This window comes from Gymnoscopelus braueri (assembly GCF_963280865.1).
Source record: "Gymnoscopelus braueri genome assembly, chromosome: 17".
Classification (NCBI taxonomy): Eukaryota; Metazoa; Chordata; class Actinopteri; order Myctophiformes; family Myctophidae; genus Gymnoscopelus; species Gymnoscopelus braueri.
Window position 1 is genome coordinate 43,093,938 of NC_137617.1, and position 20,730 is coordinate 43,114,667.

The 20,730-nt window shown below is 41.1% G+C and overlaps 2 protein-coding genes across 2 annotated transcripts; both read right to left on the minus strand.

Annotated features, from left to right (window-relative positions):
- Positions 1-1,178: 1,178 nt before the first annotated feature.
- LOC308104626 (large ribosomal subunit protein mL43-like) lies at positions 1,179-6,656 on the minus strand. The gene is made up of 2 exons (XM_080455079.1): positions 6,449-6,656; positions 1,179-2,001 (listed from the first exon to the last, which is right to left on the minus strand). The coding sequence occupies exons 1-2, from the start codon at positions 6,558-6,560 to the stop codon at positions 1,757-1,759; spliced, it is 357 nt and encodes a 118-aa protein (XP_080311205.1). The 5' UTR covers positions 6,561-6,656; the 3' UTR covers positions 1,179-1,756.
- Positions 6,657-7,331: 675 nt separating this feature from the next.
- Positions 7,332-20,429, minus strand: LOC308104263 (kelch-like protein 21). The gene is made up of 13 exons (XM_080454656.1): positions 20,363-20,429; positions 19,437-19,553; positions 16,457-16,651; positions 16,123-16,257; positions 15,544-15,735; positions 15,088-15,231; positions 14,734-14,869; positions 13,129-13,269; positions 11,660-11,803; positions 10,303-10,482; positions 9,967-10,113; positions 7,924-8,098; positions 7,332-7,825 (listed from the first exon to the last, which is right to left on the minus strand). The coding sequence occupies exons 2-13, from the start codon at positions 19,515-19,517 to the stop codon at positions 7,684-7,686; spliced, it is 1,812 nt and encodes a 603-aa protein (XP_080310782.1). The 5' UTR covers positions 19,518-19,553; positions 20,363-20,429; the 3' UTR covers positions 7,332-7,683.
- Between the last annotated feature and the right edge of the window lie 301 nt (positions 20,430-20,730).

Here is a 20,730-nt window from a genome sequence, read left to right on the forward strand (position 1 = left end):
TAGACAGCCAGTGCACTGTAGATTTTAAACGGAAAATAAAGAATTTATAACAAATCTGTTCTAGTCCCTCCCCCCCACATGAATGTGGAGTGAGTGAGTCAGAGCCATATAAGGAGAGTTGCGTAACCTCGGTTCACTTCATCGGGCCAGGTCTTCTACAGAGCCTTCTAATTGGTGAATAGTGACAAAGCCCTGAACCGTAAGTTTAAGGAATGCACTTTACATGAGTGCACCGAGTTTACATGAACCATGTGACCGACACCGTTTCTGCCCCCTCATTGACGTAACTCTCCAATAGAAGGCTCTGGAGTGAGTGATATCTGTTTGGATTGGCTGCCCGATGGGAGGCAAAATGGAAGAATTTAAGACATGTCGTTTTTATTTATTCACAGGAGTAAAAAGTATTATCATTATCATTATTAACTGATTATTGGTCTGTAACATCAACATTCTAAGAAAGCTGAGGAGAGCTTTTGGTAGAGGGCTTGGATGATTCAGAATAGATTCTCATTTTCCAAAAAATATTTTTTATACTTTTTTGGGGGGGGGGGGGGTTGGATTTACCTTTGTGTGTTTACATTATTATCAGTTGATAAAACCTTTACAATTATAAAAGCTACCTATATGTACTCCGCTTTCACGCCAGCAGACTAGAGTATATCCTAATCCTAATCGTTTGTTTGGAAAAATCTGAAAAAACTTGACCCCAAGAATCGGAATCGAATCGTGAGACGGCAGACAATTCACAGACCTATATAGTTATGCCTGGTCGCCATTCTGCCTGTAACGTTAGATCGACTGATGTACGACAGAAAACACTTAACGTTCTTTTTATTTATAAACCATATCTGCAGTTACATCACTGCGTCGCACCCAAAACAAAAAGTAAACTTCAGTGGCACCCGGGTGGCACAGGGGTAAAGTCCACCACTGTAGAGTCTAGGGCAGGGGTCTTCAACATTTTCAGGCCAAGGACCCCCTAGCTGAGAGAGAGATGAAGCAGGGACCCCCTCTATATTGTATAAAATGTGTGTTTCAGATAAACTTTTGCTGCTCTTTTTTCCTTCTGCACCAATAACTCTTTGCCAAAAATAGCCGAGAAGCTCACAACACCTCGCAGAGCCAACAGGGGGCGCGAGGCGTTTTGAGCTTGTAGATCTGCTATTTTTGGCTAAAGTTCTCCTCAGAAAAGGGATGCTAGGGTTCAAGTGGTTAATGTAAAAAAAAATTATCATATCACACAAAGATTTGGCGGACCCCCTGTAGTAACTCTGAGGACCCCCTCGGGGTCCCGGACCCCCTGTTGAAGACCCCTGGTCTAGGGGGTTCCAATCCACCACGGGGCATCCGGCTTGGACGCATATCTATACGAACACACTGTCCGTGTTCGGGAGAGGGAAGCTGTGCTAGCGACTCCAATGGGCTGGGGGGAAGGGGGGACGGCACCTGTCAGAGATGGGTGTTGAACAGGAGGAGTAGGACAGAGGCACTACGTCCTCCCGGTGGGGGCTCCTCACTGGCAGGTGAGTCAGTACGGTGCAACAGCAGTGGCAACACAGTAATGTGTAGGGAGGGTTCATTGGCAGAATTACACAATTGGAAGAAAAAACGGGTGAAAATAACTGGACCGAATACTGACATCCAAATCAAGTACACATGCCCATCGCTAAAAACAATATTCAGTCTCTAGCAGGTTTCTGTAAAAATGTACAGTATATTGCCCCAGGGCCCCTATATGTATATTGCCCCCCTTTATTTATCTAGGTTGTGGTGTGTGTGTTCCTATAGAAGGAATAACTGGGCCTATAGAAAGCATAACTGGGCCTATAAAAGGGTTGGTGAAAGGATGCCACTGTCCCTGGATGCTGGGGTTGTCTGTGTGGAAAGGCTTGCGGATACGGATGATGTCCAGGCCAGACTGATTGGTCAACTTGGTCACAAGCTCCTGAATCTGCTGGGAGGTTTTGTTGTCAATGGGTTCCTCCTTCACGTTGCCATTCACTGCAGGGACGTCAAGAAAAAGAAAGCCATACATAGATGAGTGTGAAAATGCATTAGGACCCCAGGTTTAAAGTCACTTTATCAACAGGGGACAGATTTCAGCTGACAGAAAATGTCAACAATGCACCATGCTAAATCTCTAGGCCTCATGAAAGATGGTATTATATAGCACCCCCTACAAAGATGTATGAGTATTAACAACAATATGGCCAAGCGGCAAAATTAAAACTTCTTGTCATAATTTTCATCAATCTTGGCTTCGTAATGAAGAGAGGTTTCAAGGCATTACCCGTTTTGGTTTTACGCATAAGCTCTCCTTATATGAAGATGACCTTCTGTTGTACATTTCTAATCCGTTATCTTCTATTCCTGTAATTTTACGCATTCTAGATCAATTCAAGAAACTCTCTGGTTATAAACTTAACCTCCAGAAGAGTGAATATTTCCCTGTTAATGCCCTGGCTGACAGGCTTCCTCAAACTCTCTTTCCCTTTAAAAAGGCTACAGAGGGATTTAAATATCTGGGAATATTCGTCACTAAAACTTTCATAGAGCTATTCGCAAAAAACATCAGCCCTCTGGTGGAACGTTTTAAGTCTGACTTGGCTAGATGGTCCACCTTGCCTCTCTCATTGCTGGGACGTGTAAATTTGATAAAGATGGTGGTGCTGCCCCGCTTTTTGTATCCCTTTCAACATATTCCGATTTTCATCAGTAAAGCCTTTTTTCTACACTTGATCAGCTCATTAACTCGTTTCTGTGGTGTAATAAGAGGGCTCGAATCAGAGGCGCGGTCCTTCAACTTCCAAAATCCGAAGGTGGTCTAGCCCTTCCCAATCTCCGTCAGTATTAGTGGGCATCCAATATCCATAAAATAATTTTTTGGAATACTAATTTGATTCTTGAAGTACAACCCCAATGGGCCAAAATGGAGGCATCCTCCTCGAATCTCTCTTTATGGTCGGTGGTCTGCTCTCAACTACCTCTCCCGGTTAAACAAGTGTCCAAAAACCCTATCGTAATTCATACACTGAAGATTTGGAACCAGTTTAGGAGGCAATTTGGTCTACATAGGTCCTCAAATTTAGCACCCGTGTACAGGAATCACCATTTCCTTCCATCGTGTACTGACCCTGTCTTTAGGATCTGGGCAGACAAGGGTCTGCGATCCATCAACAACCTTTATATTGACAATGTCTTCTCCTCATTTGCAGCCCTATCTGCTGAATTCGGCCTCCCCAATTCTCATATGCAGTGGTGGAAATGGCGTTGCACGCTTGGGAACGGCGTTCCCATAGCAACCGTTGCGGGGGAACGGTGTGAACACGTGTGGGAACGCTCTTCAGAGTCTCCCTCAGTGTCCAAATTATAATTTTTATTTTTTTGGCTTGTTATTTGTTGTTTGTTACTTGTTGCAGAATAGTTTGCCGTGAAAAAAAAAAAAAAAGGTCTGTGAGACATGAAGCCATATGATATTTTTTGTGTATTATGATTATTATGAAATATGAATGTGTGTGTGTGTGGGGGGGGGGGCTCCAGGAAAAAATAGCGTGTGAAGTAGTTTCAACTAGGCTACCTGGCTACTTCTATTTCCAGTAGTATTTCAAAATAAAACGTGTGTTGAATTATAACACATTTCAAGTATAGATTTAAAAAACCTCTTATTTTGAAATATTTTGAAATGCACATCACTTTGAAAGGAAACAGACTTCTGTGGCCGCTTGCTTGACTAACGTCAAGCCTACGTTCTTCTCACACACTCCATGTTGGCTTGAGTAAAAGGTAAACAACACACGGACGTTGACATATGGAATATAAAGACTTAAAGTTTGGGGCAAAAGTTCATATTTACCACCATGCTCTGCTCTCTGAAACCAAGACAATCTTTGCAGAAGGTGAGTAAGCAATTTTAATCTAACGCTGACAGTGAGAGTGAGTGGTGGAAAGTAACTAAGTACATGTACTCAAGTACTGTACTCAAGTATAATTTTAAGGTATTTTTATTGAGTAATCAGGGGCACCCAATCGAAAAAAATAAGAATTAACCAACATAACCCTAACCTAACCCTAAACCCGAATTAAAGTAACAAAAAAACGAAAATAAAGTACCCAAATCCACGAAATTAACCGCAAAAAAAAAAGAATTAAATAACATAACCCTAACCTAACCCTAACCCTAACCACGAAATAAAGTAACAAAAAAACCAATATAAAGTACCCAAATCCGCGAAATTAACCGCAAAACTTTGAAACTGAAGATGATGGCCAATGTTGATGACAATTGATAAAATATATATATATATATATATATATATATATATATATATATATATATATATATATATTAAAACAATTAAATAAGCCCCCCCTGCAACGTTTCCTTTTTGCCACACATATACACTTCATGGAGTAAATTTTTTTGTACCAAATTAACCGAATTAAAGTATTAAAAAACGGAAATAAAAGGGGAATAACCGCGAAAAACCGCGAAATAAAAGGGGAATAACCGCGAAAAAACGCGAGTAGGGTTCCCAAAGCGAATCCAGGCCATTTCCACCACTGCTCATATGTTTCGCTTTTTCCAAATCAGGCACTTTGTGAAAAGTCAGAACCCTCAGTTCCCGAGCCGGCCACCTGATTCTGTGATAGATTCATTTGTATCCCTTAGAGCTGGTGAAAGGAAGCTTACTTCAATTATATAGGATACTATTTTTACAGTTAATTCGACACACTTAGATTCCCTGAGAGCGACCTGGGACCAGGACCTTGGTATTACCATGTCAGATGATCAGTGGGACCATGCTCGAGACCTGGTACATACCTCTTCTATTTGTGCAAGGCACAAACTATTGCAGTGCAAGATATTACATAGAGTCCACTACACCAATGCAAAGCTGGCCAGAATATACCCTGACAGGTCCGATGCTTGTAATAAAATTAACAGCATTTTGGTCAGAGGTGTTTAACTCCCTTGGGGTGGTGTTGGGTGAACCAATTAACCCGGATCCCCTCACTGCCCTTTTTGGAATCCCTGTAATGCTTAATGCGCGCATCTCCGCACGCCGAGTTGTTGCTTTCACAACCTTACTCGCTAGGAGGCTTATTCTCCTTAAATGGATACACCCCTCCCCTCCTACGCATAACAGATGGTTCCATGAAATTCTATATTGTCTCAAACTTGAGAGGATCAGGGTCTCCCTTAACGGCTCTTTGAATTTGTTTCACAAAATTTGGCAACCTTTTCTGGACCACATTGACACCCTTACTATGGTGGAAGAACTCACAAATTAATGTCTCTCTTGACGGCGAGACTAAATTGGCTCCCCCTCAAATGACTTCTTAATATGTTCCACTAAAATTTATAACCTTTCTGGACCCACATTGACATCCCTACTATGACAAATAACTCATAAATTAATGTTCTGTGCAGAGAAACAACCCCCCCTCCCCCCCCCTTCTCTCCCCCTCCTGTTCCCTGGTATGAATGAGTGTCTTGTCTGTTGTTTGTCCTGTCTGTTTCTTATTATTATTTTGTATGTCTCACTTTTAAAATGTACATTGATTACTGTATCTATTTTACTGTTTGTTCTGTTGTGCTGTGTCTTGTTTAATTGTTGTTTTATTTTGTTTTTTGTTTTTGTTTTGTCAAAAAATCAGACCTCTGTTTTTTATCTATTGACATGATGCTTTTGTTGTTACTGTCTGAAAAAATCAATAGAGATTTGTAAAAAAATAAATAAAAAATCATCAATCTAATAAGATTTTTTTTTAGACAAAAATAAGATATACATCATCTCAACAACTTCATCAGTTATGAAAAAAAATCTATTTTAATAAAACGTTTTGAAAAAAGAAAAAAAAACTGTTTTTGTATATTTATTTTTGATTTCAACATCTTGATTTTCCTTCATCACATGCACCCTCATTTGAGTCAACAAAGTCATATATATACACTTAGCTGTGTGACTCTGCAGCGGAAAGCTCATATTGACTATTTTCCATGTGCTAAGTATAATTCGGCCAGAAGGAGCATATCTTCATATAATTGGTCCTCACTAATGCTCATTATAAGATGTTACCATTTCCGTCTACTCACCGTTGAATGAAAAAACTTGCTAAAAGTAAACAAAAAATCTAAAAAATAAACAAAAAATATATATATTTAAAAAGCCCTAAAGGCAACAACAAAACAAAACTACAGCTACATGTCCGAAAAGGATGAGACACTCTGCATCTCATTGGTGGGCTATGTACCTACCTACCAACGACATCATCAATGGGGAAACTACTGCCTTTCTCTTCCTGGATCATCAATAACATCATTCGATCATCATTGCATCATTGAAATCATCATTTTCTTTTCACCCCATCTTTTGAATGACCAAGAATGGTTCCTGATGATGTCACAGGTAGGCTGAACAGGAACAGACTGACAGGTTGAACTTACCTTCCAACAAGACGGTGGTTCTGGGGGTGACGTCTGCATCCATGGAGGGACTGGAAGGGAAGCCCCTCAGCTCTGATAGGCTGGCCAGGAGCAGAAGTAGCTGTCCCATCATTGTTTACATTATATCAATCTAATCTAATCATATTATGTATCCATCAATATTCTGTCACCTTTAGGGTGGGACCCTTTAGGATTTTAACGATTCTGATTTGTTAAGGATTCCCTCTTAAAGGAGAGATCCGGACATTTTAAGTGTTATCTTTGATGTGTCGCTTATCACTCACCATCCTTGAAAGGGACGTTGAGTTATTTCAGAGAGTCCCGTGTCGTCATTTTTTCGACCCCCTCCGTTGGCATAATGGGAGCGCGTGCCTAAGTGAAATTCGTCTATTATAACCGATGCAAAGTTATTTTTTTCTCTACTACTACTCATTGTAGAGTCTCATGATACTCAAACATGCACTGAAAGTTCCTGAGAGGCTAATGCTAATGCCGAACGAGCTAACGCTGGTTGCTTGTTTCTCTCCCAGAACCTGGCAACTCGGTGTTGCCAGGGAGAGAAATAATCAAACAGCGTTAGCTCGTTCGGCATTAGCATTAGCTTCTCAGGAACTTTCAGTGCATGTTTGAGTATCATGAGACTCTACAATGAGTAGTAGTAGAGAAAAAAATAACTTTGCATCGGTTGTAATAGACGAATTTCACTTAGGCACGCACTCCCATTATGCCAACGGAGGGGGTCGAAAAAATGACGACACGGGACTCTCTGAAATAACTCAACGTCCCTTTCAAGGATGGTGAGTGATAAGCGACACATCAAAGATAACACTTAAAATGTCCGGATTTCTCCTTTAACGGTCAGATTCCATAACGGTTCCCTTTGACAATTCCTATATTTATCAAACATTTGAATGAAAGCCAAAATTACATAGATTTTTTTTTTTTTTAGTCAGGTTCAAAATGGGACCTTAACCCATTAACTGCCAGAGGTATTTTCATATTTTTTTAGCCAGTGCCAGAGTTTTTCCATTGAAAAAGCCGAGATACAGAATTTTTAAGTTTTAAGTTAACAAGGAAGTGGATAGGAGTCTAGATCTTCGAAAAATCATATCTCCTTGGTGTTTGGGTCAAATTGAACAACTATTATTATTTTTTTTTAGTTCACGTAGATCTACGCGATTGGCACGTGGCGGCTTTTAATAGGCCAACCCTAGTCAACATCAGAATCATCAGAATCATCTATGCCTAATGGGACGACCATGATCCCTCCTCAGCTTGAGAGAGACACATTTGGCACGGTTGTAAGTATCAGCGATCTGCCCCACAGTTTCCCACGTGTCCGTCTCTTCACAGTAGCACTCGATGTTACGGGCAGAACTACATGAAGAGACACAAACAAACAGCTGTGAGAGAAATGTATGGTGTTGACAAGAAGACATTTTTTCCCAGACATTCATGGAGCAGCAGTGTCATACCGATCGCCATGGAATTCCCGCCCTCCTAGTACGTAGATCAATCCATCCACCGTGGCCATGCTAGGCGAGTAGCGTTCCACTTGCATGGGGGCACACATGGTCCACTGGTTGGTCTCGGGGTTGTAGCACTCCATCCTATTTTCCATTGTCCTATTATCATGAGAATGCACACCACCTATAAGCAAACAAGAATTAACAGGATCGTGACTGTTAGTGTGTTTTATAATGTGCTCAAACTACAGTAGAGTTTAGGTGAGTCTATTATGGAACTAAGATCAGTGGTGGAAAGTAACTGAATACATTTACACAAGTACTGTACTTTTAATTTACCTGAGTGTTTATTTTTTCTTGTATTTTTTAATACTTCTACACTTAACTTCTACACCACTACAAGTCAGGGGCACATACTTTATTGTATTTCTTTTTGCAATTATTTCTTTCTCTTTCCTTTATATATTCAGGGAAGCCCATTGAGAGCAAGCTCTCTTTTTCAAGGACGCCCTGATAACACCATATAGAACACATACAATAATGAAAAACAACAACAAACATTTGAATCAAATTACAATGTCACAGATGCAAATAAGAATAGTGTTACATGAAACAGGTGCAGTTCACTGTGTAGTGTGTCCTCAAGAAGAACCCTAAATGTCTCTATTGAGACCAACCGCACCAGTTTCAGAGAGTCCTGAAGTTTGTTCCATTTGTGTGGAGCATAATAAATGAAAGCAGTCTTTCCTTGTTCACAGCTCTTACGTGGACTGGTATATCTAATGTGTGTTTGTGAACGTGTTGAATGTCCAGTAACCTTTGGTTCTAAAAGCGAGGATAGGTACAAAGGAAGCTTAGGATTTACAAGGACTAAATAAATAAAATACAATGTTGCTAATGTCTACGAACTGCCAACTTTATCATATAAAATACATTGATGGGTGTACAGTGATTTGACCGTTTACTAGGCCTACTTACTTTGCTAATTTTGATTATTTATACTAAACATGCATTAACTGATAAATGATGATTATTATTATAGGTTAAGCCATACAGCTACTCCACCTGAACCATTGGGCAGAAGGAGCGAGTGCATTCTCCGGCAGCGGCAACAGCCGCGGAACGTCCGCGGAACTTCCGGTGGAGGAGCGGCAGCTCCCGGCAGTGACTGCCGGCGGTGGAGCGTCAGCTGCCGGCGGAGCAGCGGAACTGCCGCGGAAACTGCCGGTGGAGGAGCGGCAGTCGCGGAACTGCCGGTGGAGGAGCGGCAGTCAACTTCTTTTTCCGCCGATAAAGTATAGTTTTGGACCATGACGGAGCCGCGCCGAATCAGCAGACCTTGAGGCCAAGGAGTCGCGCCCGAGCGCCTCCAGGCGCGAGTGCCCGCGACGACCGGCCGATGGTCTGCTATTCGACTAAGCGGCGTCCGAGTTATGTACCGATAGGCACAGAATCGTAAATAATATTAGTGGGGACTGCGTTACACAAACGCAGCACACTCCCAAAGCTGACGCCACCGGCAGCTCCAGCCGCCGCCGCCGCCGCCAGCAGCCGCTGCCGGAAAATGCACTCGCTGTCCCTCCCATTGGGGTCACCATAGCTGAGTGGTTAGTGAGCCCGCCTAGGGAGCCAGAGGCCCTGGTTGCCCCAGGTTCAAATCCAGGCCAGGTCAGCATATGTGTTGATGAAATGATATCTGTCCCTGAGCAAGACTCTTAACCCCTAATTGCTCACAGGTTCTCATTGTAAACAAGACCGCAAGGACTTAACTGGACGACCTGTTAAAAAAAGGATTATCCTTATCCTAACCAGATCTAACATTAAAGTGATCAATACATTAATGCATTACTTATTACAATTCAATAATACAACTCTGAAACTGTGAAAAGGGCCGTTAGCCATTTGGTATTGCAAGCACATTTACATTTTCTGCCTATATTTTTTCTCTTGAGTAAAAAAGTATTTCTATATTCTGGTGTTGTTATTCTTACTAAAGTAAAAAAAAAAAAAGAGAGTACTTCTTCCACCACAGACTTAGAAGAGGTAAGATACCTGTAACATAGATCTTTCCATTCAGAACACAAGCAGCTGATCTATTACGTGGAATCTGCATAGGAGCGACTTCTGTCCACACAGATGTTTTAGGGTTGTACTTGGCCACCTGGGGCCGTTTTGGACTGAAGACATTTGGATCACCACCTAGAGTCCAGGAGGACACACATGTCAAAACATTATTCACCGTCAACAGGAGAAGCATCATAATACCAAAGGATTTATAGTACATTTTCAGTGAACCATTATGCTTGACATACACTAACACTACATGAAAAACACAACCTCATGAAGCCCAGCAGGCTCAACCTGCAGGTGCATAAATCTGTTCCATACCAATAAAATAGAGGTGTCCATCAAGTGCGACCACATTACAGCTGTTAGAATCGTAATGTGCTGTCACACCGACAGAGTCCATGAGCTGCCAGGTGTCTGTGTTGGGGTCGTAGCGTTCCATCGAGTCGTCAACCCCCCAGTCCCCCACTGCAAACATATATCCATCCAGCATCACCAGGCCTATGTAACATGTGGGGTTGAGCAGAAGAAAAAAAATGAAACTGATGAAGTGATGACCTTGGCCATAGGTGCCTATCCGATGGGTGCTCAGGATCTCAAGCACCCACGGGAGACAGCGAGCACCCACTAGAAATGCGGCAGTCGGACAGTTAAAATGCTTTCTAACGTGCACGCTGCACAGGATGCATGACACCCGGTCACACCGGGCCGGTCTTATACCACACGTAATGCTGAAGGGATTGGCACTCATTCAGTGCCAATGACGTGTAACACGTCACTTTTTTCCAAAGCCCACAGTGCCAATGACATGTAAGTTACACAGGTTTGACATGTTACACGGTGTAACATGTCAACACTGTTTTCAGTGTTTATGCTAGATGGAGCGCTTCGCCAACCTATGAGTGATCCTATGACTTCCGGAGAAAAGGTATACCCGGAAATAACGTGATCACAACAAACCCAACCCTGTCCGACCTAATGTTAAAGGATTTCGAAAAATACATTTTGCTATGCTTTGTTTCTTTGGCGAGAAGCTATATTCAACAGCCAACAACTAAAGAACAGAGGGTCGCGGTGACACCCTTCTTTTTCAGATGGAAGCAGATGCACTCCTCGCTAAATATTCTGTGGCTCTTGAAAGGTTAGTAGAAATTCTCAAAAACCTGGCTGCAGACTATTCTGAAAAACTCTGGCAGTGAATGAGTTAACAATAGAAATGGTTCCAGAGCATTGCAAATGCAACTAGTTTTGAATGCTACATTTATAGGTCAATATTGCACCAAGTACAGTCAGTACAGTATGTACAATTAGCAACTGGATCTACTTGTGATGTCATTATTCGGCAGTTGGAACAGATATATTTTGATACCTGTACAGACACCTTTTCAGAACCTGCTCATTTTAATACATTTCCATATAATTAGATATAAAGAAACTAATATTGTCTAGAATTATATTCTGAAATGCGTACATTTGGTTTACAAATGTGGCTATTTGGAAACAGACCATCTACTAGCTGATGTGACACGTACAGTAGTGAGCTTGTAGATTTGCTATTATTTGAAAGAAAACAATAACTAAAATAATTAAAAAAAGATGTTGCCTATGGTGACCTGACCAAAATAGGGCCACCAGGGTTAATGTGGTTAATTTGAATGTGATAGTGTGACAATCTTACTCAAATCCTCGCATGGCTTTTTCATGGGAGCCATCTCCAACCATGAGTCATGGTTAACATCATAGCGCCACATCTCTGTATTGCAAACATAATTATGATAATCATCCTTATCGATTGCGCCTCCGGCCAAATACAGAGTGGAACCTATGGAGAGCAGAATTAAAACGTTAAAATAAATGAGATTTGAATATGTATACACAACTTTACATTTCTTCACAAATCTTCCATCTTATTGTGATGGTTTACTTATAAAGCCAAGGAATTCACCAAAACAGTAGCAGTGTGTTGTGAAATACGCTGCCAGGTGGGCTATATAATACACTTTATTTGTATAGCACTCAAAGTGCTTTACAGAGCAAGAATAAAGCACAAGTAAGTGCTTTACAGAAAAGGTACAAACAATTTAACAATAAAGCAAAAGCATAAAACATTAAAAAATATAAAAAGGCAGTGAATCAGTCGAAACAGTGAGGACTTCATTAACACAGAGATTTAAAAATCAACGAAGAGTGAAGAAATAGGTCTTGAGTTGTGCTTTAAAGCTATCCACAGAGGCTGCCTGTCTTAGGTGTAATGGGAGTTTATTCCAAGCCGCCGGCCCGTAGAAGCAGAATGCCGCTTCACCGTGTTTTCAAGTCATTGTAGGCACTTTGAGCAGGTCAGCACTAGAAGACCTGAGGGGGTGGTTTGGAACATATCTCTAGGCAGGGCAGGCAGTCATAGAGGTAGGAAGGTGCCAGACCATTGAGAGCTTTATAAACAAGTAAAATATTTTTAAATCAATCCTAAAACAACCAGGAGCCAGTGTAGTGAAGCTAAAACTGGAGTAATATGTTCCCTCATCTTAGTTTTAGTTAAAGCTCTGTCTGCCGCATTTGGAACAAGTTGCAATCTGTCAATTGTTTTCTTTGGCAGGCCAGAGTAAAGTGCATTGCAGTAATCAAGCCGAGAGAAAACATAAGTGTGGATCAACGTTTTTGCATCGTCCAACGACAGATAGGCTCTAATCCGCAACAATATTTCTAAGATGAAAGAAGGCAATCTTGGTAACATGATTAATGTGTGTATTAAAATTCAATTCAGAATCATTAATAACCCCAAAGTTCTTTACTTAGTGTTACTTTCTGCAGTCAGGTTACCGAGTTTAATTATTATTGATTCGCTTTGCTCACTAGAACCAATTGTGAGAACTTCTGTCTATGTCTATCTATCTTTATATGTATCGATAAATTAGGGTGTTGATCTGCCAATGTTATAATAATAATGATAGATACGAGTAATTATCTTGTATATGTGTGCAAGATTACATTGATTTCTATAAATGGCAGCTTGTCCAACATGATTGTTGCTAAGCTAGCATTGAAAAAAACGCTATTGTTGGGTGGGGCTTAGCGATCAGTCTATTCAGAGGTAAAACAATAGGATCCATTACAGATCCTAAATTGATTGACTCTGTTGGTAATCCTCACCTGATGCAACCACAGCATATCCGCATACTACCAAGGGCAGTTGTCCAAGAGTCTTCCACTGATTGGTCATGGGATCAAAGCTCTCAACTTTTTCAAAGCACCCATCCTCCCAGCACGAACCCAGTAGCAACGTCACGATCACTTCAACAAACAGAGGAGAAGGAGCAGATGAGACAGAGTAGATTAAAGAGTTGAAGGAGAAACCAAATGTATTTGGTTGAGCTTTCAGTGTGGCAGCCCCAACCCTGTGGAACTCTCTCCCCATGGAGATTAGAACCTTCTGGGATAGAGCTTTCAGTGTGGCAGCCCTAACCCTCTGGAACTCTCTCACCAGAGAGGCAGCACCAAATTAGAAGTCACTGAATGAATCCAGGAGAAAATTGGTATGCATTTTGACATGTATAAAAGCGCAATTAACTAAATGAAAGCTTGAATTGTTAACTTAAAATGATTAAATCACGATGCAACTAGAAAAAGTGCTCCTCGGAGCACAGGTCAGGTAGATTATTGGGGCCTCCTGGTGGCGCTATAATTGGCCAATGTGAAAAGGGTACCATTTCTTCCGCAGCCTTTCACAGAAATCGTACGTGGTTTCTGGTTTGAGTCATTTTGTTAAAAAAAATAGTTTAGCAAAAATCGGCCTGTTGGTGGCACTATAACAGGCCAATGTGAAAAGGGTGGCATTTCTTCCTCTGCCTAGATGGAATGTGCGTGCAAAATGTCACTTAAATTGCATGCTGCGTTCATGATTTGAGACATTTTGTTCAAATAGGACCAATCCTTCAAACTTTGGAAGTCAATGTTAGCCAATCAGGAAGGAATATGAAAATTCCTTCCTGATCACATGACTATAGAGATACTGTGTACCGATTTGCGTGATGTTTGGAAAAATCCGAAGGAGTAATATTAAAAAAAGGTTTTACAGAAGTTGGCCTCCTGGTGGCTGGATGTGCAGGGCAGAGGTTTTTCTTGGCCTGTAGGGAGTGTGCGTACAAAGTTTTACACAGATCTGTCCAGTTATAGGTAACAACGCGAATCGGCCTGTTATAGCGCCACCATGAGGCTGATTTGAACATTGTCAAGTGGCATTTCTTCCTTGGCCTAGTGGCACTGTTCATGCAAAGTTTCACAGCAATCGCACACAGTGTTCATGATTTGAGGCATTTTGTTCAAAACGGACCACTCGGAGCCAATCAGGATGGAATATGAAAAATCTGTTTGGTTTAATTACTATAGAGATCATGTGTACCGATCTGCGTGATGTTTGGACAAAATCTGTAAGAGTAATATAAAAAAAAGGTTTTGCCAAAGATTTGCCTCTTGGTGGTGCTACAACAGGCAGATCTGAAAATTTCGGGGCAGAGATTCTGCTCTGGCATCCAGGGAGTGTGCGTGCACAGTTTCGCTGCTCGCAGACGGACGGACGGACGGAGGACAGACGGAGGACAGACAGTCCGGTTATAGTCTCCACCATGCCTTCGGCCTGGCAGAGACAATAAACATTATGAAGTCTGAATATCAAACCAAGGTCATATTTATTATTGGCAAATAAGCTTTTTCCAGCATCATCAGGTGCAACATGCATGCATGTGTTCAGCAGGGTACCTGTGGTCCTGCGTGGGCGTGATGTGTTACAGTAGGGACGCTCCTTGGCTTCAGAGATGAACCTCTGGCTCAGAGGCTCAACCACAGTGAGGAGGTAGGCGGGACTGACGAGAGGCAGACGGATGTGCTGTAGCACCTAAAAGAATGCATAGAACACCAAGTATTTACCAGTCCAACTGGAACAACATTACATAATAATTATGCATATTACCAGCCAGTACCACATATACAGTAGATGCCAAGCATGTATTGGAAAGTGACTCTAGAAACGACCTTGCATTTAGAAGAACCCTGACACATTGATAGGCAGAGACCTCTGATCGTCTGGTAAGGTGAGACTAAGAAATGACTGACCTTTTCAAAGCTCTGCTTGCGGGTAGGACACTTGTCTAACCACAGCATGGCAGCCTCAAACACCATGTCCTCCTTGGGCACATTGAGATGGTCACTGGAGAGAACCTCTGTCAGTCTTTCCACAGAGAGAGACAGGAACTCTTCCTATTGGTGGAAAAAAAATACAGTAGATTAGCCCATATATGGAGAAGACTGTTCTCATACTTCATACTGAAGTAACATTTTCTCCTCTGAAGTGCTCACTGTGGATAGATGGTTTGTTTAGTGAAATGGACATGTGTCTGTAGCTTATTAATATATATCCAATCACTGTGACTGATTGAATGTTTCTACCCAGGTCTGGGTCAGTTGTGGTGGTGGGAGGTTGAGTAATAGTAATAAAACAATGTTATAGCAGATAAAAGCCAACAACAGACTAAATCAACTTGGGAAATATATGATTCCTCAATCACTGACCTGCTGGTAGATGACACTGAAGTGTTCCAGAATGTAATCCATGCTGTGTTTCTCCAACATTTTACAGGAGTGGTCATCAGCAAAGCAGTAAATCTCTACACAGTTATTTACGTCCAGGTGACGCCTCATGTATTCACAGCAGGCCTCTCGAACAGCCGTGACATCAAACAAGTCTGATGCTGCTAGCAGGGCCTAGAACAAATGAACAAAATGTCTTTATTAACTCATTGAGTGCCCAAATTATTATTATCTATTTCTGGCCATTATGATTTTTATTTTTTGGAAAAAAAAAAAAAAAAAGTGCTTAGGAAGCGAGATACAGCCTTTTTAAGTTATAAGTTAAACAAGGAGTGGATGGAGCTGCAAATCTTCAGATAATAATATAATATAATAATGATCTTATTTTTTTTTAGGTTTTTTCTATTTTTTTTCAAAAACACGTGAAACACGCTAATGGCACATTGCACCATAGCGGTAAAACACGTGAAACACGTTAATGGCACTCAATGAGTTAAGTACTGATGTTATGTAGGAAAATCATGGAGACAATGAATGAGGTTTATGATGATAATACATTACCTGCATATTATCAGTAGAGATGGAGACCTTAGAAGTGTAGGCATAGTTCACCAGCAAACCAATCATCTGAGGCTCCACTCCTCTGATGGTCACCCTTTCCTGTGTGGACTCCTTCATACCAGATGTAAACATGGCCTGTGCAGGTTGAAAAGCTGAATGGTTGGCTTGGGTGTGTTTATGGTTTAGGCCTTTCTTATTTACATAGTGTCAACGGTTAATGAAAATATAGCATTAATTACTATAGCATGTAAATAGCATGATGATCGGTTCCCCTGAAAGCCAAGGCCGAATTAAAATGCATTTCCTTAACAGCAGGTCAATAAAAGTGATTTACCTCAAAGTAAGGGCTGAAGGAGGCCAGTACATAACGATGGCAGGGGACCTCCTGTCCCTCACAGCACAGAACCACATCACACAAGGTACTGTTGAGACGCAGCCTGTTGAGACCCACTAAGACCTTGTTGGGATGGCTGAAGTCCACAAACATCTCAGCATCCAGGGAGGATAGAGGTACACTGGTGCCGTCCTCCTGAAGTGCAACGACAACAACATCCAGAGGGACATTTATAAATCAGACAAATAAACTACTATTCATCTGTGAGTCATGTTAGTGATTTTCTAATGATGCTTGAACATTTTTACACGCCTACTAATCTCTCAAGAACAGATTCTGCTCTCCGCTTGAATCTGTCGGGGGGGGTTCGTCATATCGCGTACGCACTGGCCTACAAGTGGGCGTGCCTTCAGATCAGGAAGCAGGCCGCGCTTTACCCAATCAAATGTAGTGGGCGGGATTTACGTGATCCTTCCCAACTAGAAACAAACCGAAACTCATTTAACAATAGCGCCCTCGGAGCAGACAAAACCACGGAAAGATATTATTCACATTTTAATTTGCTCTTTCATCATAGAAACAAGTGGGCTAAACGATCCATGTTCTCTGGGAGAAGTGGTGTTAGTGTTCCGTGTAGAAATATTGTTAGTGGGAATTAAAACTTAGTCCACCCGGAAGTGAAAGGCTGAAGGCAGACCAAAACCCCGGTTTCCTTGCGTGCGGGTGCTCCATTAGCCCCCCCCAGAGCTAAGTGAAAGAGTAAAAAACAGCAGAGGGCGCTGTTTTCCCTTTTTTATATGGCGATGGGTTCCCAGATTGCACGCCTACAAGCTGCTGCAACTGGCTGCAATTAGGCTTTGAAATTAAAATTGAAAGAGAGCGAGAAGGGGGGGTGACCTGTTTATTATTATTATTTATTATTACTATTATTTATTTATTTTTCAACATTTAATCATGTCTTGATGTGTGCTTGCATGTACACATATTTATGGATATCTGTCACTATCAATTTGTTACTGTATTTATGTATTCATGTATCTTTAGTTTTTACTAATATATAATATATATATATTACCAGTGGTGGAAATGGCGTTGCACGCTTGGGAACGGCGTTCCCATAGCAACCGTTGCGGGGGAACGCTGTGAACACATGTGGGAACGCTCTTCAGAGCGTCCAACTTTCTTTTTTTTTTTTTATATAACATTTTTAATTTATGGTTGCTGTATGAGGCCAAACGTGACACAAACATTCTTACGTTTTCCAATGTTGTAAAAATGTGTAGAATAAATATTAAGTTTCAACAATTCTGTCAACTAAGAATTACATCATAGGGTACAGCCACACATGTCCGTACAACGGCGTGCAACGGTACGCTACGTGACGGTAGCCCCGTCCACTCCCATGTTAAAAAAAAACCGGAACGGTACTTCCGGTTTTAAACTTAACATGGGAGTGGATGGGACTTCCGGCGTCCGTACGGCAACTTGACGGACGCTTTACGGACATGTGTGGCTGTACCCATAGCCTGCGACACACGTTTCGGCACGGCGCCCAGCCAGCCATGTAAACAAACCGGTGGGTGTGTGGTTCACTGCTACGCTATGGATTCTAAAGGCAAAAAAAGAAAGATAGCTGAGGAAAACAGAGGATTTAACAGTTCGTGGACAGAGGCATTTGCTTTCATTGCCACTTCAGATGGATTTCCTGAATGTTTGCTCTGCAATGAAAAGTTATCAAGTAAGTCCTGTGGTGCGCTGATCCTGCTCAGTGTTGCCATGTCTGATTACTATAAGCGACTTTGGGCTTGTTTTCCTGTAAAGTCGCTTGTAAATATTCAGTTGCTGGTTGCTTTTCTTTTGTCTTGTTTCTGAAGTGTAGTTGCTTATTTGGGCTTGCTTTCAAGATTATTTTTGAAAATAGCTGATTTAATAGGGCTCAAGTGGTGAAACTGGTCGCTTCTTTTGGGCTTGTTTTCATAGACCTCGTCGCTTGTTTCTCTCACAGAATCTGGCAACACTGATCCTGCTGCGTGGAATATTTTGACAACATTAAAATGAATGCTCATTTACTATTTGCAAGTAACTAGTATTTTTTATAGGCTAATATACACTTTATATGGCTAATATGCCTATGCTGCCTTCATTATAAGGCTTAAATATTGTTTGCGGCTCCAGACATATTTTGTATGATTTGTTTTGGTCCAAAATGGATCTTTAAACATCTAGGGTTGCCGACCCCTGCCCTAACCTAACCCTAACCCTAAAACTGAAATAAAGTAAAAGAAGAAACACTTTGAAACTGAAGATGATGGCCAATGTTGATGATAATTGATAAAAAAATATATATATATATATTAAAACAATTAAATAAGCCCCCCCTGCAACGTTTCCTTTTTGTCCCCCATATACACTTCATGGAGTACATTTTGAAAAACACTCCAGTTGTTGTTTGTTATAATAAACAATGATTAGTATTTGAGAAACAGTCTAGTTGTTGTCTAATATAATCCACAAAATACATTAGTATAAACCCATTTTGTTTGAATATTTTATTAGGCAGAAATAGTTTTTTGTGATAATTGGTAAAATCAGGCAAAAATATGAATTAAATAACATAACCCTAACCTAACTCCTAATCCTAAAACCAAAATAAAGAAACCAAAAACTGGAAAAAAAACGAACCCAATCCGCCAAGAACCGCGAAAAAAACGAACCCAATCCGCCCAGAACCGCAAAAAAAAACACATGCACGCGCGCGCAGTGACTAGTAGGGTTCCCAAAGCGAATCCAGGCCATTTCCACCACTGTATATTACTTATATATTTATGCTGCTATGTCTGCTTGGACATTAACCAGTAATGGAGGAGGTGAGATGTGGGGGGGGGGGGGGGGGCTGATATTGAAATGATGTTTTCTTCTGTCTACTCTGCTGACAAAAGCTGAAAGAAACATGTACAAATTTAAAAAAACAGTCACTCACATGGTCAGTGTCCAGTCTCATCCTCTTGGCAGCCTGTGGTGATTCTCTCTGGCAGGCAGCATCCAGGATGTTGTCAGCCATGTCTGAGGTGAGGTGTGGTGGTGGAGTGGGTCTGGTCTGCAGAGAGAACACACAACATTACTGTTACATGTTTGTTACATGATTCTACAAATGTCTTCTGAATCCCAACAGTATTCTGAAAAAAAAACATATGTTTCTATATCAGTGGTGCTCAAACTTTTTCATGTCAAAGACCCTCAAAATGATATGTATTTGACCGCGGACCCCCACCTCAAAATATTTAGTTCCAGGGACCCCCCAGAAGCAAAGAATAGAGTTAAAAATGTTCACTTTAAAACAATATATATTCAAAGATTTTTCAAAAAAAAAATCTTGATTTTTCAAAAATAGCAGATCTACAAGCTCATAGCGCGGCACTCGGTGCCGCGCTATGAGCTTGTAGATCTGCTATTTTTTAAATAGCCAAAGTGTAAAATAATTATTTTTAGCTCAAATCAAAAAAGTGACACAGATGCGTTCCAGGTCTTAATGGGTTAACTCTGAGAGGGTACAAAGGGAACCTTGATGGAATGAACATGATTCACTGATCAAACTAAAACCGTTTTTATTGCCTGTTGAACACAGTGATTTAATTCAACTCAGGCTGAGCATTAGTGAAATGAGGTTGTAATAATGTGTAAAAAAGATGTGAACGAATGCAGTATTGGAGTTACTCTCTCACCACATTTAAAATGCAACCAAATAGCTTCTTGACTAAAAGGGTCCTCTTTATATTTGAACGACACTATGTTGTCGTCTGATATACTGACGTTTTATTTAATCAGGGGAGGTTTGTTGAGCATATCAAGTACTTTTTTGTAATATCCTGGCTACTACATACTGTTCAGTTAACAGACATTTTGTACCTGGGAGCTTCACAGTACAGCCTGTCTTCTACGGCTGGCCACTAGAGCAGGTTGAGTATCAGGATTCTTTTTCTGGGTTACTTCTTTGACAAACTTGAAAAGGAACAAGGACATGTTTCTCAGTGAGTGCAAACAACTAGTATTAAGCATCATTATGCTTCCTATGCATTGTGGCTTTAAAGGGATAGTTCACCCAAATAAATACTTTTTTTCTATCGATTAGTCAGCCCATGGAGACTTGAATTCATGGATTTTTTTTTTGTTTTTGTCGCTTTCCTAAGCCAATAACCAGCGGACCGGTAGGCTGCCGTTTCCGGTAGGAGATACAATAAATATCGATGAATTCAACTCAAGTCTCCATAAGGTGA

Bases quoted from the DNA above. Each gene is read 5' to 3' on its own strand.
- LOC308104626 (XM_080455079.1), bottom strand. From the start codon at position 6,560: ATGATGGGACAGCTACTTCTGCTCCTGGCCAGCCTATCAGAGCTGAGG. The intron at 2,002-6,448 runs GTAAGTTCAACC...ACGTCCCTGCAG, and splicing joins AACCACCGTCTTGTTGGAAG to TGAATGGCAACGTGAAGGAG.
- LOC308104263 (XM_080454656.1), bottom strand. From the start codon at position 19,517: ATGGCTGACAACATCCTGGATGCTGCCTGCCAGAGAGAATCACCACAG. The intron at 14,870-15,087 runs GTCAGTCATTTC...GCATTCTTTTAG, and splicing joins GCAAGCAGAGCTTTGAAAAG to GTGCTACAGCACATCCGTCT. The intron at 7,826-7,923 runs GTATGACACTGC...CTCTTCATGTAG, and splicing joins CGGGAATTCCATGGCGATCG to TTCTGCCCGTAACATCGAGT.